This window comes from Macaca mulatta, chromosome 16 (assembly GCF_049350105.2).
Source record: "Macaca mulatta isolate MMU2019108-1 chromosome 16, T2T-MMU8v2.0, whole genome shotgun sequence".
NCBI lineage: Eukaryota > Metazoa > Chordata > Mammalia > Primates > Cercopithecidae > Macaca > Macaca mulatta.
Window position 1 is genome coordinate 85,199,245 of NC_133421.1, and position 25,288 is coordinate 85,224,532.

The 25,288-nt window shown below is 58.9% G+C and overlaps 2 protein-coding genes and 1 long non-coding RNA gene across 17 annotated transcripts; 2 read left to right on the top strand and 1 right to left on the bottom strand.

Moving 5' to 3' along the window:
* Positions 1–114: 114 nt before the first annotated feature.
* On the bottom strand, positions 115–15,636 carry CASKIN2 (CASK interacting protein 2). 12 transcript variants are annotated; one of them, XM_077972709.1, is made up of 21 exons: positions 15,399–15,620; positions 13,720–14,255; positions 13,299–13,396; positions 8,180–8,231; positions 7,350–7,447; positions 6,752–6,897; positions 6,567–6,662; positions 6,351–6,481; positions 6,073–6,181; positions 5,592–5,700; positions 5,326–5,420; positions 4,586–4,847; positions 4,345–4,466; positions 4,196–4,256; positions 3,991–4,082; positions 3,715–3,825; positions 3,522–3,623; positions 3,252–3,390; positions 1,636–3,117; positions 1,325–1,547; positions 115–1,028 (listed from the first exon to the last, which is right to left on the bottom strand). In XM_077972709.1, the coding sequence occupies exons 6-21, from the start codon at positions 6,893–6,895 to the stop codon at positions 938–940; spliced, it is 3,369 nt and encodes a 1,122-aa protein (XP_077828835.1). In that variant the 5' UTR covers positions 6,896–6,897; positions 7,350–7,447; positions 8,180–8,231; positions 13,299–13,396; positions 13,720–14,255; positions 15,399–15,620; the 3' UTR covers positions 115–937. The 12 variants fall into 12 exon arrangements, with proteins under 12 accessions (XP_077828835.1, XP_077828836.1, XP_077828837.1 ...); XM_077972710.1 differs by having other exon boundaries at positions 13,720–14,378; positions 15,399–15,540; XM_077972711.1 differs by having other exon boundaries at positions 13,720–14,381; positions 15,399–15,527.
* LOC144335956 (uncharacterized) lies at positions 10,977–14,257 on the top strand. Its single transcript, XR_013407275.1, has 2 exons — positions 10,977–11,055; positions 12,843–14,257. It is a non-coding gene; the product is annotated as an uncharacterized LOC144335956 (long non-coding RNA).
* Positions 15,637–16,592: 956 nt separating the features above from the next.
* TSEN54 (tRNA splicing endonuclease subunit 54) lies at positions 16,593–25,057 on the top strand. Of its 4 annotated transcripts, none has more exons than XR_003723512.2 (11): positions 16,593–16,681; positions 16,798–16,962; positions 17,061–17,124; positions 17,207–17,290; positions 17,603–17,701; positions 19,029–19,081; positions 21,718–21,819; positions 22,021–22,649; positions 23,615–23,806; positions 23,985–24,101; positions 24,585–25,057. XR_003723512.2 is itself a non-coding variant. In XM_077968758.1 (11 exons), exons 1-11 carry the CDS (start codon positions 16,626–16,628, stop codon positions 24,733–24,735), a joined length of 1,707 nt encoding a protein of 568 aa, XP_077824884.1. In that variant the 5' UTR covers positions 16,593–16,625; the 3' UTR covers positions 24,736–25,057.
* Positions 25,058–25,288: the final 231 nt, after the last annotated feature.

Genomic DNA, 25,288 nt, shown 5'->3' on the forward strand with positions numbered 1-25,288 from the left:
CAAAGGGAGGCCTCAGCCTTCCTCCATCTACGCTGGTGGGTCCCTCAGGTCTGGCTCAGGCGAGACCCCTGGGGTCAGGGGTCCCCACGTCACAGAGGCAAACACACAGCCCAGTCACGTGGAATGGTGTTTTCATTGGTGTTAGTTGGGGGAAGAGGTTAATGGTTACAGAGCCAGGGCCTGGGCCAACGGGGTCAGGCTCTCCCTGCCCTCAGGTGGGCAGCCGGGGCTCCTGCTATGGTCCGAAGCCCCTCCCCCATTGTGTCCTCTCAGGCAGTTAATAGATAGAATAAATTCCATTTAAAATATATGCATTTCTCTCTGCTTAAAAAATAACATTTACAATTGAAAAGTTAGGACTTGTGGGATCTGTTAACCCCACTGCCTCCCACCCCTGCTAGCTCTGCCTCAGTGAGGGAAGGCGGGGGCAGGAGCTGCCTGGGCACCACCGCTGTGTATTTACATGTCCTCTGTACACCTACGGAGAGGGGGCCTGGCCAGACACATGCCTCCTCCAGCCTCTCAGGGCCTGGGCAGGATGGTGGGTGGCAAGAGGCATTCCCTTGGCACAACAACTTGGGACACAGGCTGGGGGTACAGAGAAAGCACCCCCAGAGCCCCATCCCCGCTTCCTCCCTGAGGAGAGAGCTCTTACCAGGGTCCCTGTCCAGGAGCAGGGCTGTCGGTCAGATCACCCTGGGAGGGGCTTGGCTGAGATGCAGCGGAGGCCCCTCGCTAGTCAGGTTCTGAGAAGCTGGGCTGCCCCACGAGAGCTGCGGTGCCCACAGCCGCTGGCTTGGAGTGGGAAGGGGCCCTGCTAGGAGGGGCGCTTCAGCCTGACCAGCCTTTGGCCCATCCCTAGGGTGGCAGGGGCCTCTTTTGTGCTGGGGCAAAGGCAGTGGACTTCGGCAGGTCACAGTGGGCACTGCTGGAGGGCTCAGTCCAGCATGGCGTCCAGCTGGTCAGCCAGGGCATCGAACATGGTGCTGATGTCATCCAGAATGTGCTTGGTGGAGGCACTGGGGGCGCTGCAGCAAGGGGAAGGATGCGGTCAGATTAGCCACTGGCCTGTACCCCATTGGCCCTGGGGCAGGGAGCTGTCATAGCTCCCAGAGGCTCAGAGAGGCAAGGGACTGGCCAGGCTCATGTGCCTCCTAAATGGCAGCCACCAAGATTCCCTTATCTGGGTGAGTCCAACACCTGGCCTCTTATCCCATTAGTGCCTGCAGTGTCCCCCTCCAACATCCCCATGGTCCCTGGGCAGAGGATGCAGGAGCGCCGTTTCTCCGCAGCCTTCTCTCCCTCCCCATCCGGCCCCCCTCACCCCTCTTGCTCCTCCGTGCCAATGCTCTTCTCTGCGGCTCTCAGTGCAGCTGCCAGGGACGAGCTGGTCTGCTCTAGTCTCTGCTGGGCCTGGCCTGGGCCCACAGTCCCAGTGCTCTCAGGCCGTGGAGGAGGCACCGGGCGGGGGCCGAGCCGGGACGCTAGCTTAGGGCCAGAAAATGCCAGCTGGGTGCAGGCCACTGACACAGGCTTGGGGGCTGTTCCTGCAGAGACAAAATGGTTGGCCTGGGACTTGGCTGAGCCAGACATAACCCTGCCAGCAGTGCCTCTCCCACAGGCCTCCCCTCTTACCTGCTCCGGGCACCTTGAGGAGGGCAGCAGGGGCGGCCGGGGGTTCTGTCTCCCCATTCCACCGACTAGCAGCTGAGCTTTCCAGACCTGGCCCTGGGCAGGGTGGCACCGGAGGCTGCGTGGCAGGGCTGGGAGCAAGGGGGGTTGGAACTCCTTGGGCTGGAAGGCTGCTGGGCTCGGGCTGGGGAGGGCTAGAAGCTAAAGGAGACTCGCCAGGAGTTGGGGAAGGCAGGGGGGCAGCGGGGTCAGGCGTGGCGCCGGCCACTCCGAAGGCCAGCAATGCGGTCTGCAGCGGCTCTCTCTCGCGGCACTTGGGCCTCCGCTTAACAGTGTCTGATTCCGTGAGGTTGAAATCAAGGCCAGAAGGCACGGGTGTCTCTCGGGGCGGGGGACCAGCGGGCTTCGGGCGCTGTTTGATGGTCAGGTTCCCTTCCTCTGCAAACGGCAGCCCTTCCCCGGAGCTGCCCCGAGATGGGGGCATCCCCTCGGGGCCTGGCTCCTCCTCCTCTGTGTCTGATGCAGGCCCAGCCGCGGCAGGTGGGCCAGTGGGCTCTGAGGGGCCAGCGGGTTCACTCAGTGTTCGCCTTCGGGGCCCTGTGGCCCCTTCCTTGGGCCCTGGGCTCCCATCTAGTGGAGGTGGCTCCGGGCTGGGGCCAGAGACGGAGCTGAGGCGTTTGGGGGGTGGGGGCGGGGGGCCTTTGCGCCGGGCCCGCAGGGCGAAGGACTGACTGCGAGGAGTCCCCCGAGCCGGAGTTGGGGTCACGCTGGGACTGGTCCGGACAAGGGCGCTTCGTCCTGGCCGCCGGGTAAGGGTAGCATAACTGCCCAGGGCGCTGCCCACCGGCCCTTCGGCCTCCCCTTCAGCATCCCCCTCCGTGGGGCCAGGGCGGCTTAGGCTGTGGGAGCGGCGTTTAGGTCGAGGCGGGTCTGGGGGAGTGGCAGGGGGCCCAGCCAAATAGGAGAAGGCCCAGGGTGCACCAGGAGGTGGGGCCCCTCCTGGGGCCGGGCTGGAGGGTGAGGCCTGGGGGTACATAAAAACATAGGGTGGGGGTCCTTGGCCAGGAAGTGAGGAACAAAGCTTAGGGGGCCGCTCTGTGCCCTCTGGAAGGTTCCTCTCCTGGGGGTTGCTGGGATCTCCACTGCTGGGCTGTGGGGCAGGCGGTTCCTGTGAGTGGCCAGACCCCCGTGAGCGTGCCCCGATGCTCTCCTGGCTGGGAGATCGGGCAGGTGGAAGGGGGAGTGGTTCAGGGCCACCCCCTGCCATGGCCGCTTGTAGCTCTGGGCTTAGTTCGCTGCCCTGGAAGGTGAGGAGCCGTGGGCCAGTCGTAGCTGGGCCTTCCCCGTTCTCCAGCCCCTCGATGGCCATCAGCTCCGGACCCTTGGCCAGCCGGCGCCCGCCTTCGCTGAGGGCCTCCCCCTGCAGCAGGCCCCGCCGAAGCTCTGCCAGTCGCTTCACCCCCAGCATGAGCTTCTTCTGATGCCCTGACATGGGGGACGGAAGTGGCAAGGTTAGCTGGGGCTGGGGTTGTCCTGGTCACCGCTGGGTCCCATTCTCTCTCCTCTTGGAGATCCCGGAGGCAGGTGGGGGCCCAGCCGGGCCTCAGGGCAGTCCTTACCGAGCTTGTTGACCCCAATCTCCTGCAGCTCCTCCCAGGTGAGGTCGGCCACCAGCCCCATGGAGTCGTAGCCACTGCTCACCAGCTGCTTGTGGTACTGCGGCAGCCCCAGTGCACACAGCCACTCCAGCAGGTCCGTCTGGAAGAACACCGTCCTCAGAACAGCTCCCAGCCAGCCTCTGCCCCCAGCCAGAGGGGAAAAGGCACCGCAAAGCCACAGCTGAGGGTGACAGCACATGCCCCATTCCCCAGTCACCCTTGATGGCTCACTGGGATGTAGCTGGGCAGCCACTCGGCGATGCTGAGCTGAGCGATCTCGGAGGCGATCTTCTTCCTGTGCCCAGGCTTGGTCACCCCGATGGCCGTCAGGTCCTGCCACACACAGTCTGGCCATCAGGCCCCTCCCCTGCCTGCTGGGCCCTCCCCTGCCCACTGGGCACTGCTTCCCAGCTGCAGCACCCACCTCAGGCGTCATGCGGCTGATGGTAGGCACATCATAGCCGGCCTGCAGAAAGTGGGCAGTGTAGCCCTCCAGCTGGAACTCGCTTAGCCAGTTATGAATGGCCTGCGCGTCCTGCGGGGTGGGGGAAGGCGGCAGAATTAGCAGAAGCTGGACCAAGGCCCCAGCCCCCACCAGGAGCTCAAGGCCTGCCTGAGTGGGGCTTCAGTCCAGAGGCCCTTGCATCTCCCCTGCCCTACCCACCCCAAGGCCCACAGTGCACCCCAATGGAGGTCACACCTTCCCCTCCAGCAGCTGTTCCGGCCGCACGTCCTGGGTGAAGATCTGCTCCCCAGAGCCGCAGTTGGTCAGAGGGTGGTGGCTCAGGTTGTCTTCAAGGAGGGAGAAAAATGGAATGGAGAGGTGGCAGGAGGAAGGGGTGCCTATCCTCGGCCTCCTTACCTGCACCTCTCCTAGCCAACCCAGGTCCCCTGACCCTTCCTACCTGCCAGGGACGGTGGGTGGAGTCCTGGCAGCACCTGGTCCTCTCCAGCTGAGGGCAGTGGCTGGAGACAGGGCAGGAGCCAACTCAGCATGTGGGGAACTGGCAGTGGGGGGTGAGCCCTGCCCTGGTCCGTGACCCCACCATCCTACCTGGGCGTTCTCAATCAGGAGGCCAGGGCCGTGGCCGTTAGTGCCCTCAGAGCTCTGCCCGCTGCCGGCACTGCGGATGCTGCCCACGCTGCCCTCGCTGCCCACGCTATTCCTGTCACCTGCTGTGGGGGGCAGAAGCCAAAGGGTCAGAGCCCCAAGGGATGCTGCTGACAGCTGACTGGCAGCTTGCCCAGGCCACACGCCCACACAGTGCCCAGCACTGCCCCCTGGGAGCAGGTACCTGGGCTGTCTGGGCTGAGGCCCACCCGAGGGAGCTGGCTGTAGGTAAGAGGGTGCGGGGGTTCTTCAGCAGGAGGCTGTGGTGTTCGGGAGAAGCCTGGGCGCAGGGGGGCAGGTGCGGAGGGGAGGCGGGCTGCAGGGATGCCCACCCGCTTGCTGACCACCTCCACAATGCCCGGGGGGAAGTAGCCTATGCGGTCTGTGCCCCTCTGGCTCTCGTGGATGTGGCCCTTCCAGCGGCCGTCGGGATGCTGTTCCAGCACCTGTGGCCAGGGGTGGGGAGTGGGGACGGTCACTCCCAGCACCAGGCAAGTGGCAAACAGTTGTCTCTACAGCTGCGGTCCGGCAACCCTGGTCCAGCTCTTCCCCTACCCCTGAGGAGTTAGCCTCTGATGCCCACACTGGCCCAAGTTCCACCCCTGCTACCAGCAGCCAGCTCAATCTCCCCCGTGCCTCCAGGGCAAGCCCCAGTGGCAGCCTGTGGTCAAATCCCAGCTCCACTACTTGCTAGCTGTGTGACCTTGGGCAAGTCACTTTAATTTCTCTTGATTTTATTTTGTTTAATTCTCAATTTTGTCATCTCTAAAGAAGAAATGCTAATAGCACTGCGTTCCCCGGCTTTGGGAAGAATTAAATGAGAGTACATATAGAGACCTCAGATCAGAACCTGGTAACATAGCGGGTACCCAAATAAGTAACAGCAATCATTTGTATTTGCAATGCCTGCTTGGGGTCCCTCACCGTGATGACATCCCCTGCCCGGACATTGAGAGCAGTGGGATCGTGGAGGTTCCAGAAATCTTTGAGTGCTCGGACCTTCAGGATCCCTGAGGCCTCTAAGAGAATGGGGCGGGGGACAGGTGTCATCTAAGGGTCCTTAGGGCATCTTTCCACCCCTCATCCCCTTGACAACCCTCCCCGAGGGACATCCACTCCCCCTCCACATCCTGGTACCTACTTGAGCAGCTCCAGGCCCCCCTGGGCAGGGTATCCTCCCCCGCACTCACCCCGCAGTAGCTGCTTGATTTCCCGGCTGGCCTGGGAGGTGGTGAACTGATTCACTATGTCCAGCGCCGTCTGGTTATACGTGTTCCGGATGTTCACGTCCACACCTCCCTGGGTGCACAGCATCGCATGAACACACACTGGGCACTTTGACACTCCTCACCCGATTCTCTCAGCTACCCGGGACATAGGTACTATTATTTTCAGATTTTACAGATGAGGAAATAGAAGCTCAGGGACTCAGTCAAGGACAAGCTCAAGTTCACTCAGCTAGTAAGAGGCACATCTGGGGTGCCAATCAGGTTGGTCTGCCCCCGATCCATCTGCACTGCCTCGGCACCATTCAGAAGGAAATCAGGCCTCTTCCCTGATGCTAATGCAAAAACCATGCTGGAGTCCTCCGTCCCGTACCTCCCCAGCCCAGTTGGGGCACAGGGCAGAGGCTCCATGGACACCTGCGAGGGAGCAGGGGCGCACACCCACCTCCAGGAGCAGCCGCACCACCTCGGTCTTGCCATACAGCGCGGCCTCGTGGAGCGCCGTACCCGTCTTGGTCTGGCGGTTGATCTCAATCCCAGCTCTCAGGAGCTGCCTGCAGTGGACAAGGGGAGTCACAAGGGAGGTGGGGCAGGAGGGGGTGCTGACTGCTGGGGGCCTGGGAGATGGAGAGCCTGGGGGATGAGGGCAGCAGGGGAGGGCACTGAGGGGCACCAATTGTCCTGCAGGCAGGTGAAGAGGAAGCGGGGGGACCCCAAGAGTACCTGATGACTTCTCTGTGGCCATTCTTGGCAGCCAAGTGTAGGGGCGTGGTATAGTTGGGGTCACAAGGGTCCTTGGCCTCGCCCTCCAGCAGTGCCACACATAAGTGGCTGTTCAGTAGCAGCTGGGCCACCTGCAGCACCCAGCGCCCAGTTAGAGCCTCCTCCTGAGACCCTGTAGACGTCCAGGACCCAGCACCCCAGGGCTGCGGGCCTCACCTTGAGTCGGCCAAATTCACAGGCCAGGTCCAGGGGTGTCTTCTTGGCCTTGTTGACCAGGCATGGGTTGGACTGATGTTGGAGGAGCATTTCTGACTGGGGTGGGGGGAGCCAAGTGAGGGGGCCTGGCCTGTCCGGCACCCCACCCCGCCCCGTGCCACGCCCCTGTGGGCGGCCTCACGTACCACCTCATAGTGTCCATACTGCGCGGCCAGGTGAAGGGGGATCTGTCCGTCCAGTGAGGCGGCATTGACAGCCGCAGAGGCGCGCAGCAGCAGCCTCACAGGCTCCAGCCGGCCCTGCCAGGCTGCGTAGTGCAGCGGGCGCATGCCTGGCAGGAGGAAAGCGATTCTGAGGGAGGTCCTGGGATGGCCTTGGGGGTGGAGAGGAACTGAGCAGAGGATGGAGCAAGCCCAGCTGGGAGGGCAGAGCCCAAGGGGATGCAATGCTGGCTTCATCCAGGTGTGGTTAGGAAGAGGTCCGGCTTGACAGGGCTGAAGCCAGAGTCCTGCTGTGCCCATCACGGATCATGATGACCCCAGGACAGCAGCAAAACCTCGCTGAGCCTCAACCTACTCATCTGAATAATGGGATGTTAGTACCAGTCCCCTGCGCAAGAAGGCTGTGAAGATTAAACAGGGAAAAGCCACTTGCAAGCCCAGAGATGCTGTGCTAACAACTATTAGCATTGCTACGTTGTCATGGGAGCAAGTTCTGGTCCCAGGGTCTGGGTAGGGCCCCTACCTGCCTGGAGTGGGAGTCGGGGGCACATGGGGGTCTCACCATTGCTGTCCTTGATGTCAACAGTGGCCTGAGCCTCTAGCAGCAAGGCTATGAGCTCCAGGCTGCCCCCCAAAGCAGCATGGTGGAGGGCAGAGAATCTGGTGTGGGAGGACACAAAGTTGGGGTGTTGGTGGGCAGCCCCCACCCTCAAATCCTGGTCTTCCATACCCAAACCTATCCTGGAGCTGGCAGGGATGGGTTACTGACACCCCCACAACCCCGCCAGCCCTGCCATGGGAGCGCAGTGGCTGGCTCCCAGATACCCCACCAGCCCTGCCGTGGGAGCGCAGTGGCTGATCCCCCCACACCCCGCCAGCCCTGCCGTGGGAGCGCAGTGGCTGAGCCCCCCACACCCCGCCAGCCCTGCCGTGGGAGCGCAGTGGCTGATCCCCCCCACACCCTGCCAGCCCTGCCGTGGGAGCGCAGTGGCTGAGCCACAGCATGAAAGAGCTCAGTGTCTGTGCTGAGAGGCCTGTTTGTCTCGCCCCCCCCCGTCCCAGCTGGCCCAGGGGAGGGGGCCGTGGGAGCAGAAGCCTGAGGGCTCCTACCCTCCAGGGAGAAAAGGGGGCCCCGAAGGAATCTGACCCCAGGAGGCCCCACAGAGGGGCACCAAGGCCCCTCCCCTCACTCAGCGCTAACTCCACGGGCGGGCGGGTGCCCCCTCCCTCCAGCCTAGGGACAGGACCCACAGCTCGCAGCAAATACACTTCCAGGGCCAAGTTTGAGAGGGAAAGGGGCTCTGGGCCTCAGGGTCTTTCCCTCCAGCCCCACCCCCGGGGCTCTGCCGGCCCCACCCGGCAGCTCTGCAGAGGGACGGGGCTCCCACTCACCCGTCAGCGTCCTGGTAGTTCACGTTGAGCCTCTTTGTGGAGCCCAGGAGCTCTGGGAGTCAGGGCAGGAGGTGTCAGGGCCATCAGATGACTGCCCTCACCCAGCATCCCTCCCCCCGCCTGTCGCAGCCCGGCTGACCTCTTGGCATGCAGGAAAGCACCTGCCCCATGGCCTTTCGCCCGTCCCGTCCCCGTGGCTTCCCACCCTGGCCCACCGGCCCAGCAGCGTGAGGGCAGTGAGGGCAGGCTGCTGCTGCGGCAGTCGGCTGGCTTCCCCTCGCCCCAGCCCCGCTTGTTTATAGAGCCAAAGGGGGCGGGGGGTGGGACTGGCACCATGTGCCCTCAGTGGACAGGCCCACGGTGTGCATGGTTAGCATTCCTGCCTGAATGGGCCAGGCAGCTGGTCACGTTGTCCTACTGGACCAAGGGGCCAGGGGAGAGAAGGAAAGAGGCACTAGGTATTCAAGGGCAGGCCACGATGCCCAGTCCTGGGGCATCCCCGGGGAAGGTGACATTAGAAAGACCTCTACCCAACACTGGCTCTGCCAGGCGCCAGCTGTGTGACTGTGACAAGTCATTTAACCTCCCAGGCTCAGTGTCCTCAACTGTGAAATGAGCTGATCAGAACCTGCTCACAGGGCTGTGAGTACAGTGCCTGACCTTGTCATATGCAAAGACAGGAGCTCTCACCATCTAGCCCTCCTGACGTGTTGGCCAATACCATCCCGATGTTAGGGTGATGGTCCACCAACAAGAGCTGGCACAGGGCCCGCACTGTCCCCATTGGGATCCCCATGGGTGCTCAGACTGCCCAGGGAGTCACTGCTACTGCTGACTTCACACCTACAGGGTCTTAGCTGAGGTGTCCATGCCCTGGACAAGGACTCTGCAGGTTGATGGCAAGAGGAGCTGGGGCCACCCCCTCTCGGGGCAGGGTTCAGGCAGGTGTGCTCCCTGTGAGAGCCAGGGAACTGGTGGGAGTGGTTCTTGAAGCGCTGGGGAGGGAAGGAAGGCCTGTCGTCATGGGCGGCCTCTGCCTCCTGCTAGAACCCACCCTGCAGGGAAGGAGTGGGCCTGGCTCGGCCAGGCCGGGCGGAGTGCCAAGCGTGCTGGCCCAGGCCTGCCCCCCAGGCTCCGGTGGGCCCCCGAATACCCCAGTAGCCTGGGCAGGACAGGGCTTCATTCCAACAGGGAGGGGAGGGACCAACCTGGCAGTGGGGAGCATGGCACAGAGGGAGGGGACAGCTACACTGAGGGCCAAGCTGAAGGACACTGTGCCACAAAGGTAAGGACAGAGCCAGGGAGGGACAAAACGCTAAAGGGGCTGTGGCCACTGGGAAGAAACACAGACCTCCATTTTCCTCCAGTCCCCTTGGAAAGTCCTTGTCATACAGAACCGTTTGAGGCAGTAGAAAGAAGAGAGGCTCTAGAAGCAGAAGCGCTCAGTTCAAATGCTCACTCTGGCTGTGTGACCCTGGCCTGCCTCGGTACCTCTCTGAGCCCCAGTGGAGACGATGTGGTCAGCAGGGAAGAGACACAGAGCGCCCTTCAAGCCGCCCACGCTTCCCTTAGCCCTCCTCCTCCAATAGCCTGGACAATTTGGGATGAGGCAGCTGGGTGGCGGGATGCAGTCCCTCCAGGGAGGGGCAGGACAACGTGACAGGCAGGACAGGAACAGGGCAAGGGCCAGGCTGGGTGGCTCCGTTCTTTACAGAACAATGGCCGGAAAGGCGGTGGGGAAGAGGCTCAGAGTGACCGGGCTGGGGACCCTGGCGGGAGGGCAGAGGGTCTCGGTTCCTGGCAGTGACTCCAGGCACTTCCCCTGCGGTACAACCTTCTTCCCGGGCCTGGTGCTGGGGGTGGAAGGGTGGCTCCTGATTTAGGCTCCCGGGCAGAGGATGTGAGCTCAGCCGGCCGCCCCAGCATACCCCGTTTCCTCTGGCCAAAGAAGGAGATTGTTCAGAAAAGGGAGTGGTACGGCGAGGGGTGGGGAGCAGGGCCAGGGCAACTGTACCCCTCTTCTCTCAGCCACCTGCTCCCTGAAGAGGACCTGGGTGGGGGCAGGGAATTGCCCTGATATCAAATGCAGGAGGCTGAGGGAGCACCTCCCGCCTCCCTGTTCTCTCTCTGGATAGCTATAAAGCTCTAGCTAACCCCCAGAAGGAAAAAGGGGAGCCCTGACAACTCCCTTTTAGCAGTTTCCTTTGCCTTCTTGTGATATGGAGCAACAGTCCTCAGCCTCACTTCTGACAACTGTATCAGAATCACTGGGAGAACTTTCTGATTCACAGAGTCCCAGGCCCTCTGTGATGAGTCCGATTTTGAGGAGAGTTCAAAGTCTACACTTTTATTTTTATTTATGTATTACTTTCTGAGATAGGGTCTTGCTCTGTTGCCCAGGTTGGAGTGTAGTGGCACGATCTCGGCTCACTGCAGCCTTGACCTCCCCGACTCAAGCGATCCTCCCACCTCAGCCTCCTGAATAGGCAGGACTACAGGCGTGTGCCACCATGCCCAGATCATTTCTTAATTTTTTTGTAGAGATGGCATCGTACTATGTTGCCCAGGCCAGTCTCAAACTTCTAGGCTAACTAGGAGTCCTGGGGGATTCCTTCCTGTGCACAGGGCCAACAGGACTATAGGTGTGTGCCATCATGGCTGGCCCAGTCTGCACTTTTGAAACCATCCCTAGGCCAGCATGGTGGCACTGCCTGTAGTACTAGCCACTGAGGAGGCTGAGGTGGGAGGATGAGGCAGGAGGATCACTAGAGCCCAGGAGTTCAAGGCTGGGCAACATAGTGAGACTCCATCTCTTTCCCTATCTTTTTTTTTTTTTTTTTTTTGAGACAGACTTTTGCTCTGTTGCCCAGGCTGGAGTGCAGTGGTGCAATCTCAGCTCACTGCAACCTCTGCCTCCCAGGTTAAAGCGATCCTCTTGCTTCATCCTCCAGAGTAGCTGGGACTACAGGCATTCGCCACCACACTGAGCTAATTTTTGTATTTTTAGTAGAGACGGGGCTTCACCATGTTGCCCAGGCTGGTCTCGAACTGCTGACGTCAAGTGATCTGCCCACCTCAGCCTCCCAAAGTGAGACCCCATCTCTTTAAAAAGAAAAGAACAGAACAATCCCTAGGTAATTCTGATGGGCAGCTGAGTGTGGAGCACAGGGGACAGGGTGCAGCTTTGCCTCTGTTCTGCCATGCTATGGCTGTGTGACTTTAGGCAAGTCACTAACCCTCTCTGAGTATCACTTTCCTTATCTACAGAACGGATATTGAAATACCTATCTCACAGGCAAGTGAGGAAATTATAATATTTCATAGACTATAAGGTTTGCAAATGTCACCTTGTGATCTCACTTTTGTCACCAGCCTCTCCAGCTTCTTAGAGGACTGGGAGGGGAGGCACAGTGCCAGGGCCTCACAAGGAATCCCAGGCCCCAGTCACGCTGTGCCTGCGCCTACAGCCTGTGCAGGGTGAATTCTCCCCTTTGGGACTGAGGGAAGGGACCTCGTTCCCCACAGACGTTTCCCACTGGGCACAAGGGACCTTCTCAGAGCCTGAGTCTGGCTCTGCAGTTCCCGCCACCAGCCTTCAAACCCCTCCCTCCTGCCCTCCCTAGGGCCTCACTTTGAGGCCCCAGAGCTGTGAGGCCAGCAGCAGCTTGACCAAGGCCCCACTGGGCAGGTTGCCAAAAACAACACAGAGGTGAGAGAGGAGACAGAGGAGGGGAGTGGCTGCACTGCTGGACCTTAGGGCCCTCCCCCGGGACCTCCTTAGCACCTCCCCAGTGGCACCCACCCTGTGTCCACTTCCCTAGGCACAAAGACCATCCCATGGCTCCACCTCTCCAGGCCCTGCGTCTCCTGCCCCGGCGTGCCAGTGGACGCATGAGGTTAAGGCCCTTCCTCTGGCACCCATACCCCAGGGGTTCAGGTAGCCTGGGGTACTCCTTCCTGTGCACAGGGCCAAGGTGTACCTTGGGGCTAGAGCCCCTGAACTCCAGAGGAGACCATCCCATCCAGGGAACTCCTCCTGCCTCAGTCTGGTGGCAGGAACCACCTCCTGCTCATGCTGATCTGGGATCTCAAGGTGACAAGTCCAGTGGCCTCTTGGGACAGCCCAGAGAGCTCTCCCTGAAGCCCAGATGTCTGTTCTCCCTGTGGGGGGTCACACCACAGAGGGACCCAAGACAAGGGGCTCAGGTGTGGCCACTTGTGCATGGAGCCCCCACAGCCCAGTCAGGTCCCAAGGCTAGGTGAAAACTTCCAGTAAATGAGCTCTGGCCACACCCCACCCCAGGGCAAACATGTCAGGGGAAGAGAAACTTTAGCAAGTTGTTAGAGAGTGTTGAACTTTCTTTAAGCAGTACAACTCCCTTTTTAAAAGCTATCTTGTGGCCTGGTGCGGTGGTTCACGCCTGTAATCCTAGCACTTTGGGAGGCTGAAGCGGGTGGATCACCTGAGGTCAGGAGTTCGAGACCAGCCTGACGAAGATAGTGAAACCCCGTCTCTAGTAAAAATACAAAAATTAGCCAGGTGTGGTGTCAGGCGCCTGTAATCCCAGCTACTCAGGAGGCTAAGGCAGAAGAATCGCTTGAACCTGGGAGGCAGAGGCTGCAGTGTGCTGAGATCATGTCACTGCACTCCAGCCTGGGTGAGAAAGCAAGACTCTGTCTCAAAAAAAAAAAAAAAAAAAGCTATCTTATAGATATCCTCTTAAGACACAAACACACAAACACAGAGATGCTCCGGTTGGAATGTATGCATTTGAGGTTGGGGGTAGGGATGAAGTTCTATCTATTCAGTCTATTCAGTCTTCTCTAACTCATCGTCAGAAACCTCATGTCTCCAAAGAACACATCAGAAAGACCACCTGCTAGAAGGCAACTCCACCAAGACAGGAATTTAGGTCTGTTTTGTTCACTACTATGGTCAGTGCTCAGAACAGAGCCTGAGCCAGCCATGGTGACTCATGCCTGTAATCCTAGCACTTTGGGAGGCCTAGGTGGGTGGATCACTTGAGGTCTGGAGTTCGAGACCAATCTGGTCCACATGGTGAAACACCATCTCTACCAAAAATATTTTTAAAAATTAGCTGGGTGTGGTTGCACACACCTGTAATCCCAGCTACTGGGTAGGCCGAGGCAGGAGAATGGCTTGAACCCAGAAGGCAGAGGTTCCAGTGAGTCGAGATCCTGCCACTGTATTCCAGCCTGGGTGACAAGCAGTAGGCACTCGATAACAATGTGAATGAATGTACTTCAACCCTCTCATTTTGCAGACAAGGAAACTGCAGCCCAGAGAGGTTAAGTGACTTGCCTAAGGACACACAGCAAGGGGGACCCAACTTTCTCTCTGGCTTTCTCACACAGAGGCACTTCTTATTGAGAACAAGACAGTCCACCCTCCTCAAATATGCAGATCACAATGACCCACCCCCATCCCCCCACCCCCCCATCCCCCCACACCCCCCCAGCCTCTGTGAACTGAGCACTCAGAGGGCCTCAGCGGGATGCTCGTCCCACCCAGTACTCACTTGTCTTTGTGGCCTTGACCTTTGCCACCAGTTTCTGCACACCGGTCACATCTCCATTCTTGACAGCAAGGATCAGGTCCTGTTCACGACCCATCCTGGCTCCTGGGCTGAGCTCTGCGCTCAGGAGTCCAGGGCAAAGGCAGGCAACGGGTCCAAGATGGGGCGTCAGGACGCCATGCCGCAGCCCCTCAGAGGGCTCCTGGTTCCAGGGGAGCAAGTCTGGTATCCCAGGCAGCGGCTCCTCGTCAGGTGCTGAGGGATATTCCCAAAGATGCTCCGTGAACTGCCACCACACAAAGGAAAGCCAGTCTCTGAGGGGTGGAGGCTCTGGAAATCTGGATGGGTATCAGCTTGTGGCTTCTGACAGCTCCGGGATGGGCCGGGACCAGGCACACCAATCTTCCAGGCTTGGCTGGGGAACACTAGTGCCCACCCAGAGAGCAGCCAGCATTCCCTTGGGCCTCAGGCAGCAGCGGTGCACTGGTCTCAGGGGTCAGGAAAAGGCACAGGGCCTCTGTCCAATGCTGGGCCACAGCCTGCAAGGGTCCCAGAAGTGGAGTGCAGAGGATGAGCAGAACAAGACCTTCAGGGAGCCCCAAGCCACCCCGGCTCCCCTCGGAGTCGATGGTGATGCTGAGCCACTTGAAGTGCGGAGGAAGCTGCTGTGCATGAGAGGAGTATTGGTGGCGGGGAGGTGGCATTCTGGGAGGGGGAGGCTGAGTCACTGGGGCCCCAGGGCACCTGGCAGTACCTCAACCTTGGGCAGGAGGGGCCCTGGCAGCATGACATACTGGGGCAGGCCGGGCCAGCAGCCTGTTCTCCACAGCCCGAGGCTCCGACACCCACAGACAACTGGCGGGCCAGGAGGTGGGGCCGGGAGGGTCAGGCACAGGCAGGCGGGCAAGGGTCACTCCCTGTCAAAGGCACCAGCCCCCAGATTCCTCCCTACGGAGGCTTCAAGGCTTCACTTTAATGGCTGGATGCCCTAGCCCTAGGGTTCTTTGTGAACGGAGGGCATGAAGTGCTTCTGGCCCCCCATTTCTGGGGGCTCTGCCTGCCAGAGAGGGAAGCTGCACAGCACCTGTTGCTGACCCGTCCTCGCCCCTTGTGTCGGGTGGAGGAGCAGCTGGGCAGAGAACAGACACAGACACTGCTGACAAACGGGGCTCCCAAGCCCCCCAAGCCTGAACCTGAAGCCCAGACCCTGGACTCCACTGCAGAGAGGCTTACGTCAGTTTCTCGGTGGCCGCGAATTTACTGCCAGAGTCTTGTGGCATGAGATCCGCGCAGGCCTGGGGCCCTGGCCGGGAACCCCTCACTCCCCAAACGTCCCAAGCCCAACCCAGGGGCACTCCCACGCGGAGCCCGCGGCCGACACGGGCGGAGGACGCCCTTGGCAGTCAGTGCCTGGGGTCGGGCTGGCTCCCCCGCCCCCCGGAATGTCCCTCCAGCGCCGCGCAACCCCCCAGTCCAGCCCAGCCCAGGCCCACCGGGAAACAAAGCGGCGGGAGAAGCCGGGCGGGCCAAGTGCCCGAGGTATAAACGCGGAGGATGGAAAAAGGGGCGCGAGGACGACGGAAGGAGCGAGGAGATGGAGGCGCCCGCCGATCCCGCAAGAAAAGTTAGTTTGCGCCCGCCCCCATGGGCGCTGACCTCCAGCGCGGGCCCCGCAGCCTCACCTCTCCCGGCCGCCCGCCGGGGTCCGGCTGGCCCTGCTCGGCCCCTGGCACTCTGGACGGTGGCTCCCACTCCCCCCCTGCCCCCCTTTCTCCTTCTCCTTTTCCAAGGCCGGCTCGGCGCCTCCCGCAGGAAATCCCGCCCCTCCCCCCTCCCTCCCGCCGGATCGGGAACGGAGGGATCGTCCCGGCCGCGCAGTCAGGCTGTCAGTCAGCGCCGGCGGCTCCGCCCCCATCCGCGCCAGATCCCGCCCCAACTCGCGCCCGCCCGGACCGGGGGCGCTGACCGAATCAGCGCATGCGCCCAGGTGAAACGCGGGCGCGGGGGGCGCGGGGGGCGCGGGGGGCGCGGGGGGCGCGGGGGGCGCGGGGGGCGCGGGGGGCGCGGGGGGCGCGGGGGGCAGAGGTGACCTGGGGCCCTGGACTTAGACCCAAGGGCGAGACACCCTGGGCCTGACTGGTGGGAGAGAAGACGTAAGGTGAAGGGGGTTGGCAACCAAGACGCGGGACCCCACTTGCAGTACACCCCGCCCGCGGCCGGCGTCGCCCACCCGTAGCCGCTGGCCGGTCAATGGCACCACCTAGCGGACGGCACCAGAGCGGCCCGCAGGGGCGGCGCGGGGACCCCAGCCTCGAGGAGGCGCTCGTGCCGGGCGGAGGTGGCGCTTCAGCACCGTCGTGGGCCGGACAGCGCCTCTCGCCCCCGGCCCTCGAAACCCAGCTTCGGAGCCCCGCCGTAGGGACCGGACGGAAGAGACCGAAGGAACGGCGAACCTCCCCGGACCACTCCTGACAGTTCCCGGGTAGCCTTCGGCCTGCAAAGTCGGAATCTGCACACCCCTTCTCCCTCCTTGCCCAGCCCGGGCGGTGGGAACTAAGCAGCGCGGGGCGGCGGAGGGGCGGTCACACGTGTGACCATTCGCACTGCACTCCAGCCGCCGGCTGCTCAGGCTTTACTGGAGAGAAGCCCCGAGGAGAGCTGGGGGCAAAAGAGGGGGCTCCTGCATCTCCAGCAACCTGCGAGCTGAGCTCCCAGACCCGGCGTCGGGGCGAGCGCCTCCGGGAGGGCGCTAGGACCCGGGACAGTCAGGAGGGCGCAGAGCGGACTGGGGCGGTGCAGGGGGCGGGGCTGCCGCGGCAGGGCAGATCGGCGGGCGCTAGGACAGCGCGGAGCTCCGGCGGCGGGCGGGGCGGGGCGTGGCGCCGCGCGTAGAGGCAGGCGGCGGCGGGATGGAGTCCGAGCCCGAGCCCGCGGCCGTTGAGGTTCCCGCCGGGCGCGTGCTCAGGTGCGGCGCGGCCTGGCCGGAGGGGGTGTGGGAGGCGCGGGGCTAGCGCGGGTAGGGAAACCGGTCCTGGCGACCCCCGATGCGCGGCACTGACCCCGCGTCCCCTTCTCCTCCAGCGCCCGGGAGCTCTTCGCCGCCCGCTCGCGGTCGCAGAAGCTGCCCCAGCGCTCGCATGGCCCCAAGGACTTTCTGCCCGACGGCTCGGCGGCTCAGGCCGAGCGGCTGCGCCGATGCCGGGAAGAGCTCTGGCAGCTGCTGGCTGAGCAGCGCGTGGAGCGCCTGTGAGAGGGGCGGGCCCGGGGGTGAGGGAACCGGGGGCAAGGCGGGCCGCGGGGCCTCGCGAGTGGACTGACGCAGATCCCTTCCCACTCCTCGCCAGGGGCAGCTTGGTGGCTGCCGAGTGGAGGCCGGAAGAGGGCTTCGTGGAGCTGAAGTCTCCTGCGGTGAGCGGCGGGCTCGGGGACAGGGGACCGCCCTCCCTGCCCTCCTCCCTCCCTTGTGACGCTTGCTCTGGGCCCCACACAGGGCAAGTTCTGGCAGACCATGGGCTTTTCAGAGCAGGGTCAGCAGCGGCTTCACCCGGAAGAGGCCTTGTATCTGCTGGAGTGTGTGAGTGGGACCCGGGAGGTGGGGAAGGAGTTGGGACCAAAGAACGGGGAGGACACGTTTTATCGGAGAAAAAGCACACACAACCCGGTCTTTCGAGAACTGATAACCGAACTTCTAGAGCAAGAGGTAGTACGTTACAGGGAGCAGGGATTCCAGTCCAAATTAGTGATGCTGCCCCACTTTCCTGGTTGGTCACATTCTTGAGGCGCTGCTGAGAGGGGGAGGGGGAGGTATCAGAGCTGGGAAGTTGCCCCATCTCTCTGAGGCACTGCAGTGAGGGCTCATAAGCTGAGCTGTTGGCCCCACTTCCAGGGCTCCATCCACCTCTTCCACCAAGACCTGCCACTGTCTATCCAGGAAGCTTACCAGCTGCTGCTGACGGACGACACTGTGACCTTCTTGCAGTACCAGGTATCTGCCACCACCCTGCCCCCCGGGAGCCACCCATCCACTGAATCAATGAGTATTGACAAGCACCCGTAAGATGCCAGGCACAGTGTCACATGCTGGGGCTGCAGGGCAGACGAGGGCTGTGCTGTCACGAGGCTTACATTGTGGTGGAGGCCTGTTGGCTTCGCATAGAACCCAGGGCTAGAGAAGATAAGGTGGGAGAGGAGAATTCAAAGAGACTGGGCTGTTCATTCAGGTGAGAGAAGCTAGGGGCATGTCCCAGGTTGGGGGTGGGTAGGGTTGCAGTGAGTGAAAAATAGATGAATCTCAGAAATATTTTGAAGAAAGAATGGATAGGACTTTGCCAATGGATTGGATGTCAGGATTAAGGAGAGAGAAGAACCCAGGATTACCGCCCATGATTTGGGTATGCGCCAGTGGATGAAGGGTGGGAAGAATGAAGAGGAGCAGATTTGGGAGGAAGAAACCAGTCAAAAGAACTCTGTTTCCGATAAGTTAATTTTGAGGAGCTTCTTGGACATGCAAGTGAGTGTCAAGCAGACAGACAATTGGACTCCCAAGTCTGGAGTGTGGGGAGAGGTCAAGACTAGATGTAAATATGGGTACCATGAGCACATGGATGGTATTTAAACTGCTGGGCTCTGTGGGAGTGTCATCAGAGTAGAGGGCTGGGTCTGAGCCCTGGGGCTCTCTGAGTAGGTTAGGGGGCAGATAAGAAGCAGAAACAGACTGAGGAGTGTGGGGTGATATAGGAGAAAAACCAAAGTCGCATCACAGAAGCCAAAAGAAGGTCTTTCAAGGAGGAAGTGGTTAGCTGTGCTGAAGCCTGCTGAGAGAAGCAGGATGGGGGACTTCTTGTCTATGTCCCTCTGATATGAACGCAGGGACACAAGGTTGAACATGTGGCTCCTTACCGGAAACTTCCCACCTGCATCGGTGGAGGTATGGGGCTGGAGAGATGCCCACCACCTTCTGCCATTGTTTTATTCACATGGTGGTCGGCAGCTTCACTCTCGTGAGCTTTGTGTCAAAATACTCAAGTATTTCAGGGCATGGTGGTTTTCTGGTTTCATGGCTGTCAGTTTTTTGGGATTTGGCTAAATGTCATTTGTGCTGAGTAAGGTAAGCGGGAGGACAGGAATTCAGAGCCTGAGATATTTGGGGACGGTGTTCATAATGGAGCATGGTCCAACCTTAGTCACACGGTTTAGAATCTGGGGGTGTACAGGAGGGGCAGAGAGGGCTGTGGGGATGACCTATGTCTGGAGAAACCATTTGGTGTTTTCAAGAGTGGCCATCTGAGCTTTCCTTTTTTTTTTCTTTTGAGGTCTTCAGCCACCTGAAGAGGTTGGGTTATGTGGTTCGACGATTCCAACCAAGGTAAATCCCCTTGCTGTTTCCTTTCCACATATTCTAGTCCTGGGACCTGGCTGACTAGTCCTGGGTAGAAAATGGCCTCTCCTTACCTGGAACCCTTGGCTGGAGTGCAGCTCCTGGGGCACAGACTGGGGCCTCTGCTGGAAGTGTTCTGAGAGAGGCAGGTTGGGAGGAATCCAGGTCATTTCGTTTTATTCTGGGTTATGAAATCGAGCCCCCTCTTCAGATGACTTGCGCCTGCAGCTGAGTATGTGTGAGTACTGAGAGGCAGGATTGGAACAGTGCCTGGCACTTAGTAGGTACGCAGGCAGATATGTAGAGTGTATGCTTAAATGAAGGACTGGGTGAGGAATTCACCATTAGTAGGGTTTCACACTTTTTATGCCAGGTTAAATGTTTTTTCCTTCAACACCCTAGTAATCCAGCATTGGTAAGAGGCAGAGATCTTCAGACTTGGAATGGAAACAGGTATAGCTTTTGCAGTTACAGTATGTCATAAAAGCTCTAAAGCAGGCACATCTTTTCTTTTCTTTTTTTTTTTTTTTTTGAGACAGAGTCTCACTCTGTCGCCCAGGCTGTAGTGCAGTGGCGTGATCTCGGCTCACTGCAGCCTCTGCCTCCTGGGTTCAAGCAATTTTCCTGCCAAGTAGCTGGGATTACAGGCGTGCGCCACCATGCCTGGCTAAATTTTTTAAAAAATTTTTAGTTCAGATGGGGTTTCACCGTGTTGCCCAGGCTGGTCTCAAACTCCTTACCTCAAGTGATCCTCCTGCCTCAGCCTCCCAAAGTGCTGGGATTACAGGCATGAGCCACCATGCCCAGCTCTACATCTTCTCTTTTCTGAAAGTGGAACCTATCCTAAGGAAAGAATAGTGGATGTGTGTAGTGGTTCACCTGTGAGAATGATCAACAATACTTATTATTTGCTGGGGGCCAGGCTCTGTACACATCGCTGAGAACAGAAGAGCAAAATCACTGCCCTCACAGAGCTTGGATTTAGTGAGGAGTCACACAGAACACCCTCACTGTGCAAAATCAGTGTACTTGCAAAGAAAAGTTGAACAGGAGACAGGCTCACACAAATGACAGGTTATCCCTTAGAGCAGCTCTGTCCAATAGAACTTTCTGTAGTGATGGAAATGTTCTGTGTTGGCTGGGCACAGTGGCTCACGCCTGTAATCCCAGCACTTTGGGAGGCCGAGGCGGGTGGATCACGAGGTCAGGAGTTCAAGACTCGCCTGGCCAAGATAGTGAAAACCCATCTCGACTAAAAAAACAAAAATTAGCTGAGCGTGGTGGTGGGTACCTGTAATCCCAGCTACTCCGGAGGCAGAGAACTGCTTGAACCCAGGAGGAGGAGGTTGCAGTGAGCCGAGATTGCGCCACTGCACTCCAGCCTGGGTGACAGAGCGAGACTGTCTCAAAAAAAAAAACAAAATGTTCTGTGTCTGTGATGTCTAATACATGGGGCTAGAGCAACTGTGGGACTGAATGTTTAATTTCATTTAATTTAAATGTATTTAAATCTAACTTAAATAGGCTGGGTGTGGTGGCTCACACCTGTAATCCCAGCATTTTGGGAGGCTGAAGTGGACAGATCACCTGAGCTCAGGATTTCGACACCAGCCTGGACAGCATGTTGAAACCCTGTCTCTACTAACATACAAAAAAAAAAAAAAAAGAAAAAAAATCAGCTGGGTGTGGTGGCAGGCACTTATAGTCCCAGCTATTCAGGAGGCCGAGACACAATAATTGCTTGAACCCTGGCAGCAGAGGTTGCAGTGAGCTCAGATCTTGCCAGTGCACTCCAGCCTGGGCGCAAAAGCAAAATTCTATCTCAAAAAAAAAAAAACTTAAAAACAAACTTAAATAGCCACCTGTTGCTAGTGGCTCCTGTACTGAATAGCATAGCCTTAGAGCCTTACTTAATTCACAGCAGGGAGGCCAGGTGCAGTGGCTCACACCCAGCACTTTAGGAGGCCCAGGTGGGCAGATCACGAGGTCAAGAGATCAAGACCATCCTGGCTAACATGGTGAAACTTCGTCTCTACTAAAAATACAAAAATTAGCTGGGCATGGTGGCACGTAGTCCCAGCTACTTGGGAGGCTGAGGCAGAAGAATCGCTTGAACCCGGGAGGTGGAGGTTGCAGTGAGCCAAGATCCCGCTGCTGCACTCCAGCCTAGTGACGAAATGAGACTCTGTCTCAAAAAAAAAAGAAAAAAATTCACAGCCGGGAAGAATGCTGCAGTGTCAGGGGGCTGTGTCAACAATATATTATTGAGTGAAAAAAATCACAAAGCAGTATGCTAGTATAATGCCATTTTGGTTAGGAAAAAATATACAGCGAGAGATTATTCAGTGTGTACATAAAAGAAAGAAAAATGTTAACAACAGTTATCCAAAGTTTTTATTTTTCTATATTTTCCAAGTTTGCTAGCTCCTCTGGGCCATTGCCTAGGCAGAGGCACATGGCTGGGCCTGTACTCCTCATGAAGGTCTGCTTAGGGCCTTAGCCCTTGAGTGTGGCTCCGATCCTGGCCCACTGACTGTCCCCTTGGCCCATTTCCTTACACATCCCACCAGATCCCCAGGCTGAGGAGGTGGGTCAGTGGCCCACCCACTGTTCTCACCCTGCAGCTCTGTCCTGTCCCCGTATGAGAGGCAGCTTAACCTGGATGCCAGCGTGCAGCACTTGGAGGATGGAGATGGCAAGAGAAAGAGGAGCAGCTCCAGCCCTCGGTAACGCCCACATCAGGGTTGCCCCCCAGGGAGTGCTAATGTCTGGGACCTTGGAAAATGCACAGGCTTTCTAAGAACTAGGCTTGGGCAGCTCCCACGCAGGCTCAGGGAGACACTAGGGGACCTGCTTTCAGCTCCCATGGGACGGGTGCACCTTAGCAACCAGGGGCAGATGTGCTGCTTTTCCCCCACATCCCCCAGGTCCATTAATAAGAAGGCCAAGGCCCTGGACAACTCCCTGCAACCCAAGAGTCTGGCAGCCTCCAGCCCACCTCCCTGCAGCCAGCCCAGCCAATGCCCAGAGGAGAAACCCCAGGAGTCAAGCCCCATAAAGGGCCCAGGGGGCCCCTTTAAGCTTCTGGGGTCCCTGGGGCCCAGCCCTGGCCCGGCCAGGGAGGGGGTGGGGTGCAGCTGGGAGAGTGGCAGAGCCGAGAACGGAGTCACGGGGGCCGGTAAGCGGCGCTGGAACTTCGAGCAGATCTCCTTCCCCAACATGGCTTCAGACAGCCGCCACACCCTCCTGCGCGCCCCAGCCCCAGAACTGCTCCCGGCCAACGTGGCTGGACGGGAGACAGATGCTGAGTCCTGGTGCCAGAAGCTGAACCAGCGCAAGGAGAAGCTCTCGAGGCGGGAACGGGAGCACCACGTGGAGGCCGCGCGGTTCCGGGAAGATGTCAACGCTGATCCCGAGGTGCAGAGCTGTTCCAGCTGGCGGGAGTACAAGGAGCTGCTGCAGCGGCGGCACCTGCAGAGGAGCCAGAGCCGGGCCCCTCACCTGTGGGGCCAGTCCGTCACCCCTCTGCTGAGTCCCGGCCAGGCCAGCTCCCCAGGTACCCCCTCAGCCTGCCACATCCTCGAGGGCCACTGGCAGCTGAGGAATCACAGGACTTTGGAAAGGGCATGGATGAACCGGGATGGATTGAGGCTTAAGAAAGATGTGGGAGGAGGGAGCGGACCCACAAGGACGGTCAGTTCTCCCGCGGCTGCAGCAGGGCCTGTGTGGGAATGATTAGAGATGGTGAGTCAGGAGAGGTAAGGAGGGGTAAAAACTATAGCCATATCCTTAAAATCATAAACAACATGCATGTGGATGACTTTGCCACCAACTAGCTGTGATCGCAACCTGTTAGATGGAAAAAGGAGGTGCCTTCTTGGCCAAGTGAAAGAAAGGCTTGCTGTCTGCTCTAAGCACAGGGAACCAATGGGGAAAGAATAAGCTCAGTGTGTTACCGGATCCCAAATTACTTAAAGCCTTCATGGGAATGCGGTAGATTGTAGGTAACTAGATAGGGTTGCCAGATCAGTTCAATTTGACTTTCAGTATAAATCTAATTTTTCACTATCAGTATGTTCCAAAAATTGCATGGGATATGCTTATACTAAAAAAAAAAAAACCACACACAAAAATGTTGCTAGGCTGGACACGGCTCATGCCTGTAATCCCAGCACTTTGGGAAGCCAAGGTGGGCAGATCACCTGAGGTCAGGAGTTCGAAACCAACCTGGCCAACATGGTGAAACCCCGTCTCTACTAAAAATACAAAAATTAGCCAGGTGTGGTGGTGCAAACGTGTAATCCCAGCTACTCAGGAGGCTGAGGCAGGAGAACTGCTTGAACCTGGGAGGCGGAGGTCGCAGTGAGCCAAGATCATGCCACTATACTCCAGCCTGGGTGACAGAGAGAGACTCTTGTTTAAAAAAAAAGGAAAACAAAAGTTGCTAAATCTGGCCATCCTAGATGGCAGACTGAGAAATGTGACTCCCCTCCCAGGACCTTGTTTTCTCTGTCCTTGTAGCTGTGGTCCTTCAGCATATTTCTGTGCTGCAGACAACACACCTTGCTGATGGAGGTGCCCAGTAAGTTTCCAAGCAGTGCCATCTCTGCAGGACCTTGGCCGCCAGGAATTGGTGGTTAGGATTTGGCTCCTGAAAACTGTTCCAGGGATCCCTACCCCTACACCTAGCTCTGAGCAACACCTACTCTTCATGTGGGTCTGGGGAAGAGGGAGAACAACCAGTGGGTTAGCCCAAGGGTTCAGAGTCCCCAACCCTCAAGTGGCACCTCTGTGAGGCTGCTTCCTGGCACTGATGGAGGGAAAGGGTGGGATGGAAAAGAAAGGTTGGGGAGAAAAGTTCATGTCATAACGTTTCTCATTGTATTGTCAGGCTGCTGGAGAAGTCTGGGGGCTTGGAAATCAGCTTTGATGTTTACCAGGCTGACGCTGTGGCCACATTCCGAAAGAATAACCCTGGCAAACCCTATGCCCGGATGTGTATTAGTGGGTACGCAGTGAGCCAGCATTGCCCCCCACCAGCTGCTGCCAGTTCTCCTGTGAACCAAGTGGGACTCCTGTACTCCCCTGGCCAGTGTGCCAATCTCTGAGAGGAACCTGAGGTCCAGAGAGGCTAAGTGACCTACACAAGGCCACACAGCCAGTTTGTGCTGCCCTACTCTGAGCTCCTTGTTGCTAGCATTTTAGGGTAGTCTCTCTCCAATGCCATTTTAGTCTAAGACTCACCCAGCAGAAGGGATGTAGATTGTGGGAATTTACAGGCTAAGAGTGGTGAGCACCTTGCTCTTCTTAGCACCTCCCCAACCAGGGCTCTGGGGCCCTCTTCATTAGAGCCCTGTGTTTTGCAGACAGATGAGCTCATGGGCCAGAATTCTTGCACCCCAACTCCTTCCGTAGAATCTCTTTATCTGGGAGCCATGGAGCTTAGGAGTGGGCTATGGCCGGGTCTCACCCTAACCTTTTGTCCCTGCAGATTTGATGAGCCTGTCCCAGACCTCTGCAGCCTCAAGCGGTTGTCTTACCAGAGTGGGGATGTCCCTCTGGTCTTTGCTCTGGTGGATCATGGTGACATCTCCTTCTACAGCTTCAGGGACTTCACGTTGCCCCAGGATGTAGAGCACTGACCTCACAGCTCTGCAGGGGATAGAGCTCGCTCCAGGGGACCGGGACTGTCTGTTCTCAGGGACCATCTCGGCTGCCTCCTGTACCGACTCTAACCTGTAGCTTCAGGGGCCAGTATGGGCCTTGGCCCTGAGTGTCTGATACTCCCAGAGTAAAACTGTGACCCTCTCCCCTTCCCTGCTGCCTTGCAGTGACCCCTCTGGAACTCAGGACTCGATTTTAAGGACCCAGGAGGTGGGGCAGAAGAGAGGACTCTGTGCCTTTAAAGAGAGGGTGCCTGCTTCGTGCCATAAAGCCAAAGCCATTAAAAATAGATTTCTTTTCTGCTGTTTCTGTATGTACTGGGTAAACCCCTCTCGCCCCCGTCCCGTTGTCAGTGGAACTGCCCCCAGCCCCTCACCCCTGCTTTGCCCACTCAAGGACATCCGCTTCTTCTGGTGCAGGATCTAAGAGTGAGAGAAGCCCGCGGGAGGGCAGGAACGCGACCTCGAACCTTTTGAGCCTTTCCCGGGCCTGCGTCGGAGGGGATGGGGCGTTGCAGGGTTTCCTGAAGGG